The sequence below is a fragment of the Balaenoptera musculus genome, chromosome 2 (assembly GCF_009873245.2).
Source record: "Balaenoptera musculus isolate JJ_BM4_2016_0621 chromosome 2, mBalMus1.pri.v3, whole genome shotgun sequence".
Classification (NCBI taxonomy): domain Eukaryota; kingdom Metazoa; phylum Chordata; class Mammalia; order Artiodactyla; family Balaenopteridae; genus Balaenoptera; species Balaenoptera musculus.
Genome location: NC_045786.1, coordinates 165354478 through 165373618, shown reverse-complemented (window position 1 = coordinate 165373618; position 19141 = coordinate 165354478). Strand labels below are relative to the sequence as shown.

General features: G+C 51.6%; 1 protein-coding gene across 2 annotated transcripts in view; it reads left to right on the top strand.

The window, feature by feature from the left end:
- The first annotated feature begins 1918 nt into the window (after positions 1-1918).
- Positions 1919-19141, top strand: part of ASB2 (ankyrin repeat and SOCS box containing 2) — a 42909-nt gene continuing 25686 nt past the window's right edge. The window contains exons 1-2 of one of the 2 annotated variants that reach the window (XM_036843958.1): positions 1919-2061; positions 15369-15645. In XM_036843958.1, the coding sequence (XP_036699853.1) occupies positions 15440-15645 (206 nt within the window). In that variant the 5' untranslated portion in view covers positions 1919-2061; positions 15369-15439. Of the gene's footprint in view, positions 2062-4009; positions 4033-15368; positions 15646-19141 lie in introns of those variants that run through there. The other variant, XM_036843959.1, reaches the window with a different exon arrangement.

Sequence of the window (19141 nt, the reverse complement as noted above, 5' to 3'; positions counted from 1 at the left end):
TAGCCTTGCAGGGCTCCTTGTTCTGCCCCAACATTTGGATTCCCATTACCTGGGGGATAGAGCTGCGACTAAAAGCATTGGTTTTTGCATCAGGCAGATGTGGTTCAAACTGCTAAACCGTCACTTATAGATTCTGGGATTATGGACAAACTCCCCAGCCTCTCCGAGCCTCAGTTTTCTCATCAGTGAAATGGGGTGACAGTAGCACTTGCTGGAAAAGTTGTGTGAGTACAGCCAGAAGATGTTATCACATATGAGCCAAAGTGTATCTGGCCAGTCCCCTCCCCCTGCTGTCCGCCCCCAATGCACTTTCTGTTCCCCGTGATGCTTCACCCACCATTTGGGCTCTTAATTTTCAAAAGATGAGTGCAGGCACAGGCAACAGGATTTGGAGACTGAGTTTCTCCAGCTTTCTTGACTCTAAGTGGTTTGTCTGGACTGGCAGAGAGAGGCAAGGCAGAGGGTCACCTGAGAAGGTGCCCTGTGTCTGCCCATGGCCCAGCCCTCCCAGGCCAAATCTGAGGTCTGTGACACATTGACAGCAGGGGAATCTGTGCCCCATGTCTGGCAGGGATCCCAAGGAAGCAGCAGGACCCCAGGGATGCATTCCATGGAGTCCACTAGAACTCCTTCCTACTGAGAAAAATTCCCAGACATTAAAGAGCCCTAGACAGCCGCCACCTTCTCCTGCACCCCGCCACCATGGCACACAGTCTGGGAGGGGCTGAGTGTGAGCTGTCCTTGAAGGGTCACCAGCCACAGTGGCCTGGGGGGGACTGTCCCAGTGGGAGTGATGTGAGTAGCTGGGAGACAGCCTGAGACTAATCATGTCCTCCCGTCCTCAGCCCCGGGTCAGCCCTCCAGAACACTGACCCGACCACAGGGCACCCTGAACTCACTGAGATTTATTTCCAGATGAACTATGCAAAGTGAGCCACGCCAGGGGGTCATAAATCCAATATCCTGAAAGGGGGAAGGGGTCTTTGAAATTGAAATTATTTTCCATTTAGAGGAATAACACCAAGTGGCACTTGCAGCCCCCTGACTCTGACACCTGAGACCTGAACGCAGATGCAGGCACATAGGTGCCTGGCATCCTGTGTGCTCAGTGCGTGTGCCTCTATGCGTGTTGTTTTTTTGCCACCCGAGGCTGACATTTTGTGGCACTCCGTCGATTCCAGAAACGGGGTATTCTTCCCTGGTCCTGGAGGAAGGGCTCCCTTCTGCTGTGTGCCTCTGCTCAAGGCTTGCCCACATGCTTATTTGCCCTTTGTAGCTCCAGCCCCACCCCATGGCCTCCAGCAACTGGATCCTGGTACCTCCAAATATCAGGCTCTGCCACCTGCTACGCGCGCAGTGATTTCTGCAAAGGCCCTTACACTGAACCCTCTCATCTTCCCTTCCCTCTCGTTCAGCCCATCTTCCTCCCTGCCTTCCTGCCTGCTCTCAATCTCCCTCCTTCCTCTCCCCTTTCCCAGCCTCCCTGTCTCCTCTCCTTCCTCTTACTTCTCTTCTCTCCATCCTCTCTTCCCACTTTTCCTCTTTTCTCCCCGTTCTCTTCCCTTCTCATCTCGCCTACAATTCCTTCCTTGCTCTTGTGTCTTTATCTCCCAGCTCCGTGTCTCTTACCCTCTGCATCTCTCTCCTCTCTCGCTCCCTCCTGGGGAGTTCCAGAAACATATCCATATATGGCCTCCATGTCAGGGATCACAAGTGATGACATCACGGGAGGGCCAAAGCTCCGAGATGCTCTCCGAAGTGCAGTCCGTAATTGACGCGCCCTGGAGGAACCAGGATCGCGGCTTCCCCAGTGCAATCTTTAAACAGGAAATCTGAGATTCATAACATCTTATAGCTTGGCTTGCCATCATTGGTCATGCGGTGGGCCCGAAATAAACTCCCTGCTTCAAAGGAGAGTGTTTCAGAACTGCCTGGCACAGCAACCAGGAGCCCAGGGCCAGGGCAGAAGGCAAGCTCAGGGAGCATGTTCTGAATTAAGACACTCTCAAGAAAATCTTTTTTATTACCCCTGAATTGTACCCTTGTTTCAGAGCCTAACAGGTAATGCATGCTTTCAACTTTCTTTTACAGAAAGATTGTTTGTCTGGTTGGGGCTTACCACTGCAGTGCCTGTTTGTAACCTCTTAAAGTCAAAGTATGTTCTTGCGTCTCCCTCTTTCTCTTATTCTCTTGAGTTATAAAGCAAGCTGGTGACTTTCATTTTGGATTTGGGGGACAAGAATCGGCTGTTTGCACGTACTTGTCCGATCTTCTGGAGGATTCTTGCTCAGAATATCACTCTGCTGTGCACTTCTAAAAATGGAAATGTAAAAGGAGTTATCAATGATGCTATTGTTGGTTCCATAGGCCTTGGGCAATGTCTGTGTCAGACAAATGAATTTCAGAAATGCTTTCAGGTTGAATGAAACATATTGTCATGCATGGGGGCGTCAATTTCATGTGCCATTTATGGAACATCCATGTGTGTGCAGTATTGTGTGTGGCGGGAGCAGGTGATAGCAACCTTGGATGCCATGGGCTATACCTACAGTGACGTGGGGTTTAGGAGAGGGAATAGAATCTGCAAACAAGAACTATGACACCACGTAAAGAATGAGAAGCGTTGTGTGTGTGTAAACATGAGGACATATTCAAGGAGGTGATGGCCTTTGAAAGGATGGGTGGATGTCTTCAGGTGGGTGGAGGGTGGGTGGGAGAGGGACCTCCAGGTGGAGGGGTGGCTCGGGCAAAGGCAGACAAGCCGGGGTGGGTCTGGGCGGATGGTGGGAAGCACAGTGTGGCTATAGCAAAGGGTCAGGAGGTGAGAAGCGGGGGTGATGCTGGGAGGGGAAGCCGGGGGTGGGGATGGGGGATGCAGGTCCCACCAGGCGAGGCAGGAAGATGGAACACTTTCTGATCATTTTTGAGCAGAGGAGGCGTGGGCGGAATCTGACTTCAGGCATCTCCTCAGGAAGCCGGGGGGATGGCCCGGAATGAGGAGGCAGGGAGGCAGTGACCCTTAGGTAAGCGATGAAGACCTGAGTCGGGGCAGAGGCCAAGCCCCCTGCCCAGGATGGAAGAGCTTATGTGTGAGATAGGGGCTGAGGGAGTTCACAGGGGCCCAGGCAGATCCTGAGGGGCCAGCCCACCAGCCGTAGGCCCTGATCTCTGCTGTCGGAGGCCTGGGGCAGAGCGCAGTGCGGCAGCCAGGGGCAGATGCTCCAGTCACTTCTGGAACAGTTGGACGGGTCCCGACAGCTGGTGGCAGGTCTGTTTACAGCACAGCCTCCTCCAGGGACTGGCAGCTGCCTCCACCTGGCACCCTTCTACTTTGCATCATCCATTCTTGCACAAACAGGCCAGCCCATGATGCCCTCCTCCTCCTCCTCGGGGTGGGGACCCCGTGTGATCCACCCCTGGTGACCTTACAATTAATAAGAGTAATCAATATCTGTGAGTGTTCATTGAGCGTTTACCGTGAGCCAGGCACTGAGTCCAGGGCTTGCGGTGGTTGCTCTCAATGACTCTTCTCATGGGCATAAGTTAAAGGTGATGGTTACTCCCATTTCCCGGATGTGGAAACTGAAGTCCCGAGAGGTTAAGGGTCTCGCCTAAAGCCGGACAGCTAGGAGGAGTTGGAGCTGGAACTCAAATCCTGGCCTCTTGGCCGATGGGCCTCCAGTGCCCACAGTCTAAGCCGTGGTCTCTGCAGCCTCCCAGGGGACTGGCACTGAGGTAAACAGACACGTCCTGGCACCTTCGAAGCATCATAAGGTGCCGTATATTGTGGACAGGCTGGATCCAAGAGAGTCTTCCCAAAGGAGGCGCAAAAATATCTCTGGACCCACCCACTGTCCTTCCACTGCTGAGCTGTAGAGGGTCAGGCTGCCCGGAGTGGGCGGCTGTCGCAGGACTTGTTTATATCTTTACTTCTCATCCTCAGCACCTTCTTCTGGACTCATTAATGCCTGGGAGTATCAGTGAAGTCGTTAAGAGCTTCGCAGTCAAGGGAAACGTTTTGGGGAGATGGTGGTAAGGTAAAAGTCAGGTGATTCCTAACCTGCCTGAATTTTTTAAAGAAAAGCACACAGAAGAGAGGGGTGGAAAAAGAGAGGAGAAGTAGAGAGAGAGAAGAAAAAGATTTAAATAAAGGCAGGAGAGCAAAAAGCAGACCAACAAAAACAGAAAGGAGAACAATCCTAGCTGATTTTGGTGTGATCTCAAATAAAACAATTTCCAGCCAGTCCTGCGTGTGGTTAGGTTGGGTGAGGAGGGGGGCTCTGGAAGGGCACCCCTGCCCCTCCTGAGACTTCCGCCTCTGAAGCCTGGAGTGAGAGCTTCCAGAACCTTCTGCCACCCAGGGGCCAAGATGAGGGAGAGTCCCTGTCCTCCAGGTACCCAGAATAGGGCTAGGCAAGGCCATACGTGGGCTGCAGAGGGGTGGCGCTGCAGCTGTCAGAGGCTCAGCCCCACACCGGTGAGCCGGCCCCTCCTCACCCCAGCCCAGGGTGCTGGCACAGACGGCAAAGCAAGGCATTCGCTGAGCCCTGGACAGAGACTGGGGCAGGGCCCTGGAGTCCTGCGTCCAGACCTGTATGTGCCAAGCCAGCCAGGCTGGCTGCAGCAGGAAAAGGCAGGGAGATGGACCAGGAGGAGCTTGGGAAGGCGCCTAGCTGTGCCAGGGTCAGAATAGCTAGGGGTCACCTCCAGCCCCTGCAGGGCCCGGGGGTGAGAGACGTGTCCTCCACTTGGGAGGCTGAACTGACGGTAACCCACGAGCCTGGGGACTCAATAGCATGGGGCCCACAGAGATAAAACTTGGCATTCACTGATGCTTTTCTTAGCTGGTGCTCATGGCACCGCTTCAGATTGTGGGCCTTTGGGCCTGTGTGGAGTTTATGCTTCTCCTCGGAAAATGGAATATTTTCTACCAAAAACAGGAAAGAGGATTTTTTCCTCTTGTTCGTTCTACTTCCCTCTCTCCCTCTCACCCTCTTTCTCTCTTCCTGTTTTGGGGTAGCTTCCTCAATGTACAACAATAAGTAAATAATCTTCTAAAACTTGTCATCAGGGTCCTCGACCACTTGTGAGTGATTCATCCTGATTCAGGTTAGCAAGGGGCGCTCAGCTCATTTCAGATGGAGTTTTGGTCTCCATAAACCTACAGTGGGCACAGAGGGTCCGGGGGTGTGGTGACATGGGAGCGGAAGCAGCTTTGAACAGGTTCAAATCCCTGGCCGTCACCTCCTACCTGGGTAATTTGGGCCTGTCATGCCCCGTCCCTGGGGCTCAGCTTTCCCTCCTGGGCTATGGGGTCAGCTGTGGTCAGATCCCCTTGGTAACCTCCAACAACCCTGGCCCAGCTTCGGAAACCTAAAGTCCTAACTCCCGAGAGAAGCCGGCGGTGTGTAACCAGCATCAAAGTTTCTTGGATTAGCAGAGCTTGGAGGGGCTTTGGAGCCTTAGAGTCTGGACAAAAGGCTCAAATCCCATTAGCTGCCAGGCCCTGGACACCACCAGCCAAAGGCTTGTCAGCACTGCCTGTTACAAAGGCCCACCCTGGGGCTTTGACCTGGGCCCTTCTGGGGGCCAATGAAGGTGGCCTGGATTCCACTCTACCTCCCCGCAAGGCCGGCTCGCCCCTTAGCCAGAGCAGAGACTTCCAGAGTAACTAACCCCTGGCCACTGCCCTAAATATTCGGTGTCAGGAGGTCCGATGAAAAGAGGGGCAGGCAGGCTCTCTGCCACTTACAATCTGGGCCTCAGTCTCCTCATCTGGGCAATGGGAAGAATCCTCCCCTGACTCCGGAGGTTTTGAGAAGTCAAATGGTGCAATACATGAAATTGGCCAGGAAACAGTGCAGGGACCCACAGCATCAGCCTTTTTATTTTTATTTTTCAAAATTTTATTGAAGTATAGTTGATACACTGGAGCCAGCGTTTGGGGCCCCGCAAAGGAGGCAAAAGAGGAGCTCCTGGAAGCCTCAGGGGTGGAGCCAGTCTCCCCTGTTCCAAGCGGGCCTTGGATCTCGACCACCGCTCCCTCCACAGGCCCCTGGCTTGACTGGCCGGGCACACGACACTCTCGCTTTCCCTGGGAAAGGGCTATTTTTTTCAGGTGTAAAGCAAAGTGATTCAGTCATATATATATATGTTCTTTTTCAGATTCTTTTCCATCATAGGTTATTACAAGATATTGAATATAGTTCCCTGTGCTATACAGAAGATCCTTGTTGTTTATCTATTTTATATATAGTAGTGTGAGCACCAGCGTTTTCTACGGTTTAGGTTTTAAAGCCATAGGACCCAGGAAGGGGAGAGAATGCTTTAATGTTTTACAATCACGAGCTCTCCAGCTGGAAGTGTTTCCCCAGATTTCCTAGGACCCCTCTGGATCCTGGGGGAACAGCAGATCAGAAAGATAAGCTTTGCCATAAACATACTGGGCATTGCAAGGAGTGGGGTTGAGGACCCTGGGGGCCAAGGAACAGCCCAGGTCAATTCCTCACTTCCTCATATGGCCCCAGGCTCGCCAAGCAGCAGGTGTTTAGGACTGCCTTGGGCTAAGGTCATGTGATGTGAGGCCCTGAAATGGATAGATAGATAGATAGATAGATAGATAGATAGATAGATAGATAGATAGATAGATAGATAGATAGATAAATAGATAATTAATTTAGTTTAACCCAGGCCTTTACTCAAAACTTAAAAAAAACTGGAGGCTGTGGGTTACATAGGATGAGGACTAGGTGTGAAGTCAGAAGATGTAGCCTCTGGTCTCTTCCTCATCAGTTTCTTCCTGCTGTGCCTCAGTTTCCTCATCTGTAGAATGGGAACAGTACCCTCATCACAAATCTATCACGCAGCTCAAGCTAACAACATACGTGAGAGTGTAAATGAGCTGCAAAGGGAGGCATTAGGGCTGTGGTTCTCCCAGTGCTTGTTGCAGTGTCTGAACCATAGTGCTTTGCATAAGAGCTGAATTGCACAGTCCACACTCACACCTAAAACATCCAAGTGGACCCTGCCTGATATACTCATCCCGCCCTTACTACGTGTGGCCCTGATCCAGGAACTAAGTGCTCACCAGAAAGCCACTATTGTCATTTGTAGGTGGTCACCTCATACATGACTTCAAACCCAGGATGGGGAGGAGTGGGTTGGGCTGTGGGTCCTTCTGAAGTTCCTAGGACAGCAGGTCATGTCAGCAGGAAGGGAGGCGGCAGAGGGAGGGGCCCTGGGGAGCAGTGGATTTGGAAGTGGTGGGGAGAAGCCATCCTGCACCCAGGCTGGATTTAGGGAGATCGTGGAGATCTCCCTCCTTCCCAAGCTCTGACCCCATTACTGACCCCTGGGGCCACCCAGCGGGTCTCTGCAGCGTCCCTCGGGGCTGCCCGGGACAGCCTGGGGGCCGACAGCCACAGCCGACCCTCCTGACCACAGCTGTCAGGGGAAAACAGTTTGCATGGAAACTGCCAACTGGGAACGAGTTCCAGGTGACAGCATCTCAGCAGGAATGGGTCAGAGCAGAGAACTGCAGCATCCTGGGAGCCATGGACTAATGTTAGCAGATTTTACTGGGCCACCGGGCACATGCCGAGTGCCCTGTCCCACATTTCTATATGTTACCTCGTTTTGTCTGACAGCGCCACTGTAGGCCAGATGCTATTATTATCTCCATTTTACAGAGGGGCAAAACGAGGCGGGGGGGTGGAGTAACCTGCTCCCTATCACACGGCCAGCTGGTGGCAGAGCGGGGTTTGAACTCAGGCAGTCAGACACCTGTGGTCACGCCCTCTACCACGCAGTGTCTTCTCATAATAGCTGTGCTTCCAAGGTTTGACCTAATCATTCATTCACCTGCCCATCCAACATTTATTAAGTACCTACTGTGTACCTGGCCTTGGGTATGTCCTGGGGTTATGGCACAAATGTGATACAGGCTTGCTCTGTGGAAGTTTCCAGACTCTCTAGCGAGCCAGGCCCACAGTGGGCAGTCAGAGCACTAGAACGTCAGGGGTGCCCTTGGAGGCAGCTCTGGATGCCTCAGCCGTCAGATCAGGGAGACTTCCTGGTGGAGGAGCTGCATGAACTGCGTCTGGAAGGATGACTAGCCAGGGGATGAGGCCGGGAAGGGAAGGGAAGGCAGATGAGTGGAGGACAGGAAGCCGCTTGTCTGGGCTCTCACTCCTGACTCAGGTCCCCGGCTGAGGGGGAGCTTGATGCCCTGGAGGATGACCACCAGTCCCTTTCCTGCCCCCAACCCTCCCAGCCACACCTCCCACCCCCAGTTTCTGATAAAACATCCAGGAAGCCACTCTTCCCTCCACAGGCCCCCAAACGACTACAGAGACCCCACCGCAGCTCCCAGGCAGACCCTAGCTGTCAGGGAGCCTGGATTTGCAGAGAGGGGAAGGAACTGGGGAGAAGAAGGACCACTTTTCAAATGTTATTATTTAGTCCTCACTCCAGTCCTGCAGGGGGGGGGGGTCCATGTTTCTATGCCCATTTCACAGATGTAAAAACTGAGGCCCAACTTAGAAGAGCACTGGCTGTGTATGGACCAGGCACTGTTCTGAGTGCTTTACTGTGTTAACTCAAGGAGCCCCATCACAGCCACTGTTATCCCCATTTTATAGCTGCCCTGGGAGAGGTGGGGGCTCCCCTGGAGCCAGCATTTGGGGCCCCACAAAGGAAGCAAAAGAGGAACCCCTGGGAGCCTCAGGGGTGGCTCCAGTCTCCCCTGTTCCAAGCTGGCCTTGGGTCGGCCACTCTCGACCACCGCTCCCTCTGCAGGCCCCTGGCTCGACTGGCAGGGCCCACTACACTCTCGCTTTCCCTGGGAAAGGGCTATTTTTTAATCCCAATCAGCCTTCCAGAGGGTCCCTTGAGACCGCTGGCCTCTCTCCAGGACTCAGGCCCAGAAGGTAGCCTAGCCCCCAGGCTGAGGCCTCAGAAATCATGCTGGACAGCACGAAGATGAGGAGAAACTGAGGGCAAGAGAGGGGCAGGGCATCACCCAGGATCTCAGCTCCTCACCCCTACCCTCACTCTGCCATGACATAGATACTCTTTTAGGTCCATTTTACAGGTGGAGAAATTGAGCTTCTAAGAGGTCACAGAGCTAATAACCAGCAAAGCTGTGATTTGACCCTGACCAAGCTGACCCCATCTGCTGCTTCTTTTCTTTTTTTTTTTTTTTCATTTTTTGGCCGTGCAGCGTGGCCTGCAGGAACTTAGTTCCCCGACCAGGGGTCAAACCTGTGCCCCCTGCAGTGGACACGTGGAGTCTCAACCACTGGACCGCCAGGGAAGTCCCCCATAGGCTGCTTCCTAACTGCCCCCTCATGCTAAGGCTGAGCAGTTCCACCTGCCAGTGTCCCTGGCAGCAGCCCTAGCCCGTAATCGCACAGGCCCAATGATGGGGAAGTAGCCTGGTATCACACACTTCCTTCCCAACGGCCAGGCCCAGCGCTAGGCCTGTCCATGCTTGAATCTCTTAATTCTACTACCACCTCCTTAACAACAGTACTTACCAGGGTCTCTGTTTTGAATGTGAGGATTCTAAAGATGGGGACTTACTCAAAGCCCCTCAAAGGCTAAGGATCTCAGTGAGAAAATCAAGAGATGTCTGGCCCCACAGTGAGGGTAGGGAAGTTCTTCTCCCTCAAGGTCCCTTCAAGGTCAACCCCCATCTGTGGGAACCCACCATGGTCCCCACCGCGCAGGTGCCGGGTTGGGTGAGGATGGCTGTATTACCCCTGCCTGCTCAGAACCCTTGTGAGTGTCACTTACTTGGATGGGTGTCCCTGGAATTCCCAGAAGGAGCACTGGATTTGAGGTAGGAAGCTTGGGCTCCAAATCCATACTTTCCAGCTGCCTGTCCTCATGCAAACCTTTCCCTTCCCCTTTCTGAACCTTAATTGCCTCGTCTATCAAATGGGATCAATCACGTAGGGGCATCAAGTCCTTTTGAAAAGAGTGAGGATGCAGAAGAATTAATAAGTTAATTCAACAAAAAATGTTCTTACTTTCTAGGGCTGTTGTCAGGGCAATGCCATGGAATAAGTGACAAAAGGGAAAGTCTCTGGACACAGTCTGATCCATGGGGGAGGGCCTGGGGAGTCTGGAATTAGCTGCGGGAGATGGCAGTTCCAGGTAACCATCACCTGGCTGCCCTTGCCTCCCTAGGAATCTGGTCAAGGAAGGGGTGCTTGCTGGAGCTGGGTGCTGTCCGTGTACCTCTGAGCTACCCATACCAGGCTGCAGGGCCAATGCTGCCTCAGGGTGAGGGGCTGGAGGGGTCCCCTCCCAGCTGCCTGCACTTGACCAGCACATGTATACAGCTCCTTCAACACGGTGAAGTGGGTTGTCTCATTCCCATTTTTACTGATAAAGGAACGGAGGCCCAGAGGGGAAGTGACTTGACCAAGGTCACATAGCTAGTAAGCTGCAGAATTGAAACTAGACCTAGGGTTCCTGACACTCAGATCTGAGATCCTTCCATTCCTGCTTGGTTCGCTATTCCCCCATGAACAATGCTAAGCTCCATACATATGGTAGACCTGTTGAAGTGACCATAGGGACCCCCAGGGACAGAGAGTTTGGTGTTCACTAGCACAGAGCTAACCAAACATCTCAATGAGTTGTAGAAGCTTTAGAACTGGAAGAACCCTTGGAAACTTTCTAGCCAAAACCCTCTTTTTGCAATGAGAAAACTGAGGCCCAGAGAGGGACAGGGATGTGGCCGAGGTCACACAGCACTTTAGCATCAACTTGGAAACCATAACCCAGGTCTCTGACTCTTAGTCCAGTGCTCTTCCCCCTCGCCCCTGGCCTGGAGCAGATGCCCTCAGGTGAGGGCACCACGACACTGGGCAGGCACTGGGCATCGGCACTTCCGGTCAAGGTAGCACCACATGAACTGAGCCTCTGCCTTGTGCCAGGTGGGGGTAGAGCCAAACTCCAGCCCTGGAAAAGTCAAGGCAGGGACCTCAGGCACAGGGAAGCAAAGAAGGGGTGGGAAGCAGGGCCTGGGTCAGCTGGGGGTGGGGACCACCTGGCTGCACGGTGCCCCCTTCCAGGATGGAAGGGATGGAGGGCAGGTTCTAGTCTATCCCGCCATTTAACAGATGGAAAAACTGAGAGCCTGAGAGAGAAAGAGAAATGCTCATGGCTGAGCTGGGACGTAAACCCCCAAGTCTCTTGATTGCCGGTCTTGGGCTCTTTACACAATAAACAAAACTGAGGTTGTCGGTGCTGCAAAATAATAATAATGGTAACAATGATAATAATAATAGTACCCCAAGCATTAGGCACAAAGTGATTTTGAGGTCAGAATGCCCCTTTACCCTCCCCTAGTGTGGAGCACAGAGCAGCTACGTGACAGTTGATGTGGAGCTGCACTGGCTACCTACTAAAATTGTCAAGGAAGCCTTGAACATTGCAATGTTTGGCCTCCAGCCCTGGAGGCTTTGAGCTCTTGGTCTCGGGTGGGACTAGAGCCTTGGCATGTTTTCAAGACACTCGGTCAGGGCTAAGAACCATGCTTTAAGATGATTTTTGACTGCATATAGCAAAAAATCCACCTACCATTGGCTTAAACCATAAGGATCTTCAGTCTTTACCTAATAAGCAGGCCAGGATGGGCAGACCCAGCACAGGTTCAGCAGCTCAACAATATAATGAAGGACTCAGAAGACCTGTCATTCACTCCGTCAAACTCATTGTTGTGACACTGTCCCTCTCATGGTTACAAGATAGCTGCCACCACTCCAAGCAGCAAGTCCTCCAGCACAAAGCAGGGGTGTGGGCGAGGAGTCTTTTTCTTCACTGCTTTCTCTTTTATTAGGAAAAGGAAAGTCCTTCCTGGGAGACCCCAGCAGAATTTCCTTTATGTCTCTTTGGACAAAACCAGGCTACATGTCTACCCCTAAATTAGTCACTGGCCAAGGGGGTGAGATTGTCCCAATTGTCTTGGAACAGTCATGCTTCATCCATGGAAGAGGGCACACTGCTGCCTGAACAAAGCCAGGTTCTGCTATCAGAGAAATTGGGGGAAATGGCTGTTGGGTGGGCAATCAAGAGGGTCTGCCGTGCTGCCCTACGATAGTGGAGACAGACAGCCACCTGCACAGTAAACTTGAACCAGGCATTCTCCCCTCGTAAGGCACTGGCCTTGGGAAGACGACCCAGGGTCAAGTCCACACATGAACTACTGACCACAGCCCGGAGGGAGAAGTTCTAGCAGCAGAATGCTCCTTGGAAGAAACTGGGTAGGCTTCCTGGAAGAGGAGGCACTTGCTCTGGGCCTTGAGGAATGAGAAGGAGTTCTTAAAATGCAGGAAGGAGGGAGATGTGTCCAGCACAGCTCAAGTAAGGGCACTGGGGTAGGAGCCACGGTTGGGTTGGGGGAGAGGTGTGCCCTCGCCTTACTTGGAAAGTCAGGGATGCAGAGGAAGAGGGTGAAGGGAGAGTGGGGACTGGATTTTGAAGAGGTGGAAGGGCAAGGCAAGGCGTGCAGGCTTTATTCTGTTAGGCAAAGGAGGGATTTGGTGAGGTCTGGGGTGTGGGGCTGGGAGACCAGCATGAAGGCCACTGCTGAGGCCGAGCAGGAGGAAGTCAAGGCCTGAACCAGGCAGAATCGGTGGGGAGAAGCAGGTGGAGGGGAGTGACACCAGGAAGGCTGAGGCAGGACACAGAACCGTCGTCCCCAGGTGCCCTTGTGCTGCTCATCTGCTGCCTTCGGAGCTGCAGCCTCTTCTAGCTGTGTTTGGAAAACCCAGATTTGTTTGATAATAACAACTCTCATTTGCTAGTGCCTTACAGAGCAGTAGGTGTTACTCTTAGGGCTGTGACAGGAATTAGACAGAAGAATATCTACCAAGGGTTCAGCCCATGTCAGATCCCACCCCTCGCCCCGCTCCCACCCCAGATGGGTGCCCCCCCCCTGCTTGTGCTTTATGGCTGGTCGTCCTGCCAAGCGGTGGTTCCCAGTCACCCGTGGAGCCCTTCGAAGAAGTGTGATGCTCAGGCCACACTCCCAGAGATTCTGACTTAATGGGTCCGAGTCGGGGCCCAAACACCAATCCTTGTTAGAACCGGTTTTATCTTCTTTTAAGTAGATGTGTTACTGTGGTATAATGTACAGAAATGTACAGATCATACCTGAACGGCTCCAGGGGTTCTTACAAAGGGAACCAACCAACCATGTAACCACTTAGATCAAGAAATACAGCGTGACCGGCCCCCCTCATGTTCCCTCCCACCTAGTAACCCCCAAAGGTAACCACTCTCCCGACTTCTATCACCAGAAGTTAGTTTTGCCTGTTCTTGAACTTCATACAGATTGAATCGTGTATGTATGTTCTTCATTATCTGACTTGTTTTGCTCACTCAGGTTTGTGAGATGCCTCCTGTTATTGTGTGTAGTGGCAGTTTGACTATTTCCATGGTGCATATTATCCATCACATGAATATACCACAGTGCAGTAATCCGTTCAAATGCTGATAGACATGTGGGGAGTTTCCACTGGGGGTTATTTTGAATAACGCTGCTATGAATTATTCTCAAACTTGTCTTCTGGTGAACATATGTACACCTGTCTTGGGCATAGAGACTGGAGTGGGATTTGGGGGTCACATGACATGTATATGTTCAGCATTAGCAAATGCCATCCCATTTTGACACTTCTGCCACGAGTGGGGGACATTCCGGTTGCTCCACTTCCTCTCCAACACTTGCCATTTCCCATCTTTTTCACTTGAGCCATTCTGGTGGGTGTACAGTGGTATTGCATTGGGGTCTTAATCTGAATTCTTCCCAAACACTTAGGAAGTTAAGCACCCTTACGTTTGGTGGTTGGCCTTTTAGATGTCCTCTCTGTGAAGTGCCTGGCCTAGTCTTTTGAGCATTGGTTAACTAGAGCCACAAGAATTCTATATGACAAAGCACCCCCAACAAGCGTTTATTCTCGTGCTCTGGCTCTGCAGGTCGATGGGCTGATCTAGGCCAGGCCAGGCTGGGCTCCTCAGCTTCAGGCTGCAGGCCCACTGGACAGAGGTCCTCTGTGCAGGTTGGGTTATGGCTGCCCCAGGTGGGTTCACTCTGGGGCCCGGCTAAAGGGCAATGGCTCCAAGGGGGAGTCCTGGCGATGGCAGAAGAGCAAGTGCCACTGCCCACGCGCATGTCAAGTGGCTGCTTTATCATGTCCACTAACATTCATTGGCCAGAGCAAGTTACATGGCCAAGCCCAATCTCAGTGGGGAAGGAAGGGGCAACATTCTGCCTCCAGGGGAAAGGGGAGGGTGAATATTTGCTGAGCAAACCGAATTACAGCACTGGTATTTTGGATATTTTTTTAAAAGATCTCATGTGACTCTAATCTTCAGTCAGGGCTCAGAATCACTGACCTACAGTCGCACTGCATGTCAGCCAGTCAAAACAAAAATCAGGCTCAGCTGATTTTACTTCTTTTCCTAAAAGCAGTTGACTCAACCAAAGTCCATTTCTCCTTAAGGCAATTTTTTTAAGAAGACAGTCCCTGGAATTACATGGCAAAAGATTTTAACAGTTGGTTTTAACTAGATCAGGTGATTCATCTCTAATAATCTCAACTCTAGCACAAGGCAGAGAAATGAGTGGATAGGGTGTTGCTGGATGATTGGAAGGAAGGAATGTGGGCACGGTTGTGTAATCTCCTTGAGGGCAGGGGTTCTGTCTCTCGGGATCGTTGTTGTTGTATCCCCAGTGCTTAGAAGGGTGTCAGACCTAGAAGAGGTGCTCAGTAAATAATCTCTCAGTTGATGATGCATGCACACGTGTATAGATAGGCTGTCTGGAATGGAAAAATGAATGGTGGATGAGTGGATGGTTGGTTGAATATATAGATGTATAGATGGATGGATGGATAAATGGATGGGTGGTGGATAGAGAGATACATCTGAGGGTGAATAATGGAGAGATGGGTGGATGGTTGGATGATTGGCTAGACAGATGAGTGGATGGATAGGAGCATGGATGTTGGATGGATGATTAGATGGTTGGACAGATGGATGGCTAAGTGAACAGATGGGAGGGTGAATGGATAAATGAGTGGGTGGATGGACAGCTGGATGTGTGGGACGATGAATAATTGGACAGATGGGTGGCTGGTTGGACGGATAGTTAGATAGGCTGGTGGAGTGATGAATAGATGAGCGGGTGGATGGATGTGTAGATGAATGAGTGGTTGGGTGGATCGTATGACAAAATGAATGGATGAAAAATGATTGCGTGATTGCCACAAGAAAGCACAGACTTCCCTGTGTGTAAACATAGCTACCTCGCAAAACTCTTAGTGACCAGGGTGGCTTTGATCTCCGCACAGACTTTTCTGATTTGATGCTTGCTCCTCCTCGCTGAGTGTCTTCTGGAGGCCAAGGTGAGAGGTGGAAGAGGATGGCCACGGAGATCAGTGCTCGGGGCAGACAGCGTGCCATTGGGCAAGAGGAGTACAACCTGTACAGCAGCCTGAGCGAGGATGAGCTGGTCCAGATGGCCATTGAGCAGAGCCTGGCTGACAAGACTCGGGGCCCAACCACCAGTGAGGCCGCTGTGTCCACACGTGTCAACCGCGAACCTGCGCATTTCTACCCGTGGACCAGGTGAGCGAGGGGAGGCCAGATGGGGCGTCCATCAGGCATAGATCCCAAACACTGTTAATCCAAGACCAAATTATCCTGGTGTCTAAGATGCATTTTCACACTGTAATGACTTACATTTGTTATCTAAACTTACTGAGCTCTGAAGGTGCCAAGTACCACCTTGGGTGCTGTACACACTTTGCCTCATTTTACCCTCTAAGGACCTTCTAGGAGGCTGTATGCTATATTCCCATTTTACAGATGAGGAAACTGAAGCTCAGGGCTGAGTAACTAGTCCAAGGTCACACAGCTAGCAGACAGTGGTGCAGAGATTGGAGCTATCTGATTCCAGAGCCCATGGCTTGGCCTTGTACCACTGGCTTTATGTTTGGATGCAAAGGAACTGATGTTCTGAATCTGGCCAGGGCTTCCAACCCTTTCTATGCCATCTCCCTGGCAAAACATGTCTGAGAAGCAATGACATCTGCCCAGCAAAACCATCCTGCCTCCTGTTCTGGCTCCCCCATCTCAGCACGACCTCATCATCCCATTAGCAGGACCATCTACAGCAGTACCACGTCGCACCAGTAGAAATATGACATGGGCCACAACTGCAGTTCCACACATGCAATTTTGAATTGTGTGACCTTGGGCAAGTCACTTAACCTCTCTGAACCTCAAACAATAATAGTAATAACAGCAGCAACAATAAACAGACTTTTTCCGATGTCCAGAGCCAGTCGACACGGGTGAAGGTGGGTGACGGTACATCTTGGCCCTGTGCCCTGATGAAACCTACCAGGGTGTTCCCCAAGTGACTTTGGCCCTTCCGAGGCTGGACCACTTCTGCCAGGAAGGCTGGGCAAAGGCCTGGGATGCCCATCACTCAGGAGCCCCCTCCCTAAAGGGGAAGGCAGGCAACCTCCTTGGGCAGCTGGAAGGAATATGAAGGCTCCAGGTTACTGAGCTGACCACAAGGACATCCCATCCTGGGACCCAATCTGAAAAACAGAAGCCCAGAGCCAAGGACTCATGGTGGCTGATGCTCTAGAGACCCTGGTTCCTGTTTTGGCCAGTTCAGCCCAAGTCAGACCACAGGTTCCTCTTTCTCAGAGGGATCAGATAGAGAGAAGAGCAAGTTCCCTCCAACGTGGTCTGCAGCACAAGCCGTACGTCCTGGGGCCTCTGCAGCCTTCTCCCCAGCGTGGGAACCCCCTCCAGGAGTCCTGTAGACACTTGAAAACATTAGAACTGGGCCCTGACCTCCTCCTTCCTCTAGTGGTAAGGAAGTGGAGGCCCAATGTGGGGTGTAAACATTTATCCTGAGAAAGAAAGTGCTCACGCAGCAGGGAAAGGACTTATCCAAGGCCATGCGGCCCTCACCCAAGATCCAGGCGCAGTCATGCAGGGCAGGAGGATTCAACCTGCATCTCCTCACTCTTGATGTGACCTGAAACCTCCTAGGCTCTGTTCTGCCCTTTCATCTCTGAAAGGAGGCTGGGTTGGGCCCTGCTAGGGAAGCAAATCCCTTTCATGTGATTGTTAATCAAATTCTCCTCCTCCTCCACATGCCCAGCCCACAGGCATTCACTTGATCCTGACAAAAGCCACGCAAGGTGGATGTTTCTGTGCCCATTTTACGTATGACAAAACACGCGCCCAGCAGGGCCAGGAACTGAACCAAGGTCTGTCCCACCCTGAAGTTCAGACACTTGACCAGCTCTGTTGATTCTGCAAAAGCCTCTCTCTATTTCCTGTCCCTCCTCCACCTTGAAGAGACTTCTCCCCACAGAGATTCAGGGTCCCCCAAACAAGAGACACACGGATTTGTGCTCACACTCAGATATGGTGTTACAGTAAGTATGGGGCCCGATAGAGTCCTTGGCCACTTTTATCCCCAAATATCATAGTGTTCATCTAAGTAGACCCACAGCAGGTTTAGAAAGCGGACATCACATATGTCCCCAGAGGCTCCACTTGGCCAGCTCCGCCTCATCTTTGACCAGCCTCCCAGGTCAAGCAAGTTGCTCTCTTACTTTCCTGGCTGTTTCTTTCACTGCCCTGACTACAAGAGTTTTTATGTACTTATTTCTGCCATTAACCTGTGAACTCCTTGAAGGCAGGGGCCTCAGCCGTCTTCCTTCCTGTGAGGCCTTGTGTCTAGCACACAGGGCCTGACCCGTGGCAACACCTCACAGCTCTTTGTGAATGGATGAATGGGTGAATGAGTGAGGAGGCAGCAGACGAGAGTGGAAACAGAAGTGGGTTGGGAGGTTCAGCTCCTTCTTCTGTCACCTACTGGCTGTGTGTCCTTAGGCAAGTTACTTGACTTTTCTGAGCCCCAGCAGCCTTATGCCTAAAATGGCAATACCAAAAACTTGCCCAGGCCTACCTTGCAGTATTCTTATGAAAGCTAATCAGATGAGGTGGGTACTGTCCCACATCCTGCAGCCTGAACAACTTCGCCCCACTTCCTCCCTGAGTGCCCGTCTCAAGGCTGCCTCTGTATCATGGACAAGCTTTTGTGTCACCCTAGAAGGCATTACCCGGCCTCCTGAGTGTGTCCCCAATGACACTGTATGACCTCCTTGGGGACAGGGAACAGATATTACTCACTTTGGTATCCTCAGTACCTGGCAAAGAGCCTGGATCATTGTAGATGCTCAATGAATGTTTTTAGGCAAATCAATGCACTTTTTAAAAATATTTATTTATTTGGCTGTGCCAGGCCTTAGTTGCGGCATGCGGGATCTAGTTCCCTGACCAGGGATCGAACCCGGGCCCCCTGCATTGGGAGCGCGGAGTCTTAACTGCTGGACCACCAGGGAAGTCCCTGCAGTTTGAATCCAATAAAATTCTCTAGAAATATAATTTATTGTTATCAGCTTGTGACCAAATGTGGACGTAAAGGTCAAGCGGGTCTTTGGGATCCTAGAAATGAAAGCCAGCTCAGCATCCCAGAGAAAACATAATATTCCCTTTTAAAGTCATTTTCCAATTTGTTCCTCTCCCACCACAAGGTAAGCGGTGAAGTTTGAACATGTATGAGGATCATTTTCCAAGCCTTGGCCCGCTGAGGGCCCCCTGAGAGGCAGACCAACGTCCCATCCAATGGAGAAGTAGGGTTTATGCACTCATGAAACAGAGAGCCCAAGGGTACTAAAATAGCAGTCCGAGTGGGTCCAGGAAGCTGAGTCTTCCAGTCTTTAAACTTCTGCATTTTATTTAAGGTTAAATTTCTAAGAAGAAAAAGGAAGAAAACATGAAGCAGGAACTTGCTTGGGCTGATGTGTGCACAGCTGCAAACAATTCAAATAAGCCACCTACACTTACTGTACACTTACAATATGACAGGTGCCTTCCCTGCACCTGGATGTGTATCAGGCCTTGTTCCTGTTCTCCCTAAGCTTTCAGTCTAATGAAGGCAAAGGCCCAGAGGTACATAATGATCCAACAGTATGGATGCAGCAAAGAGCCTTGCTTCAGTGTCAAAGGGACACAGGAAGGGTTGATTTAC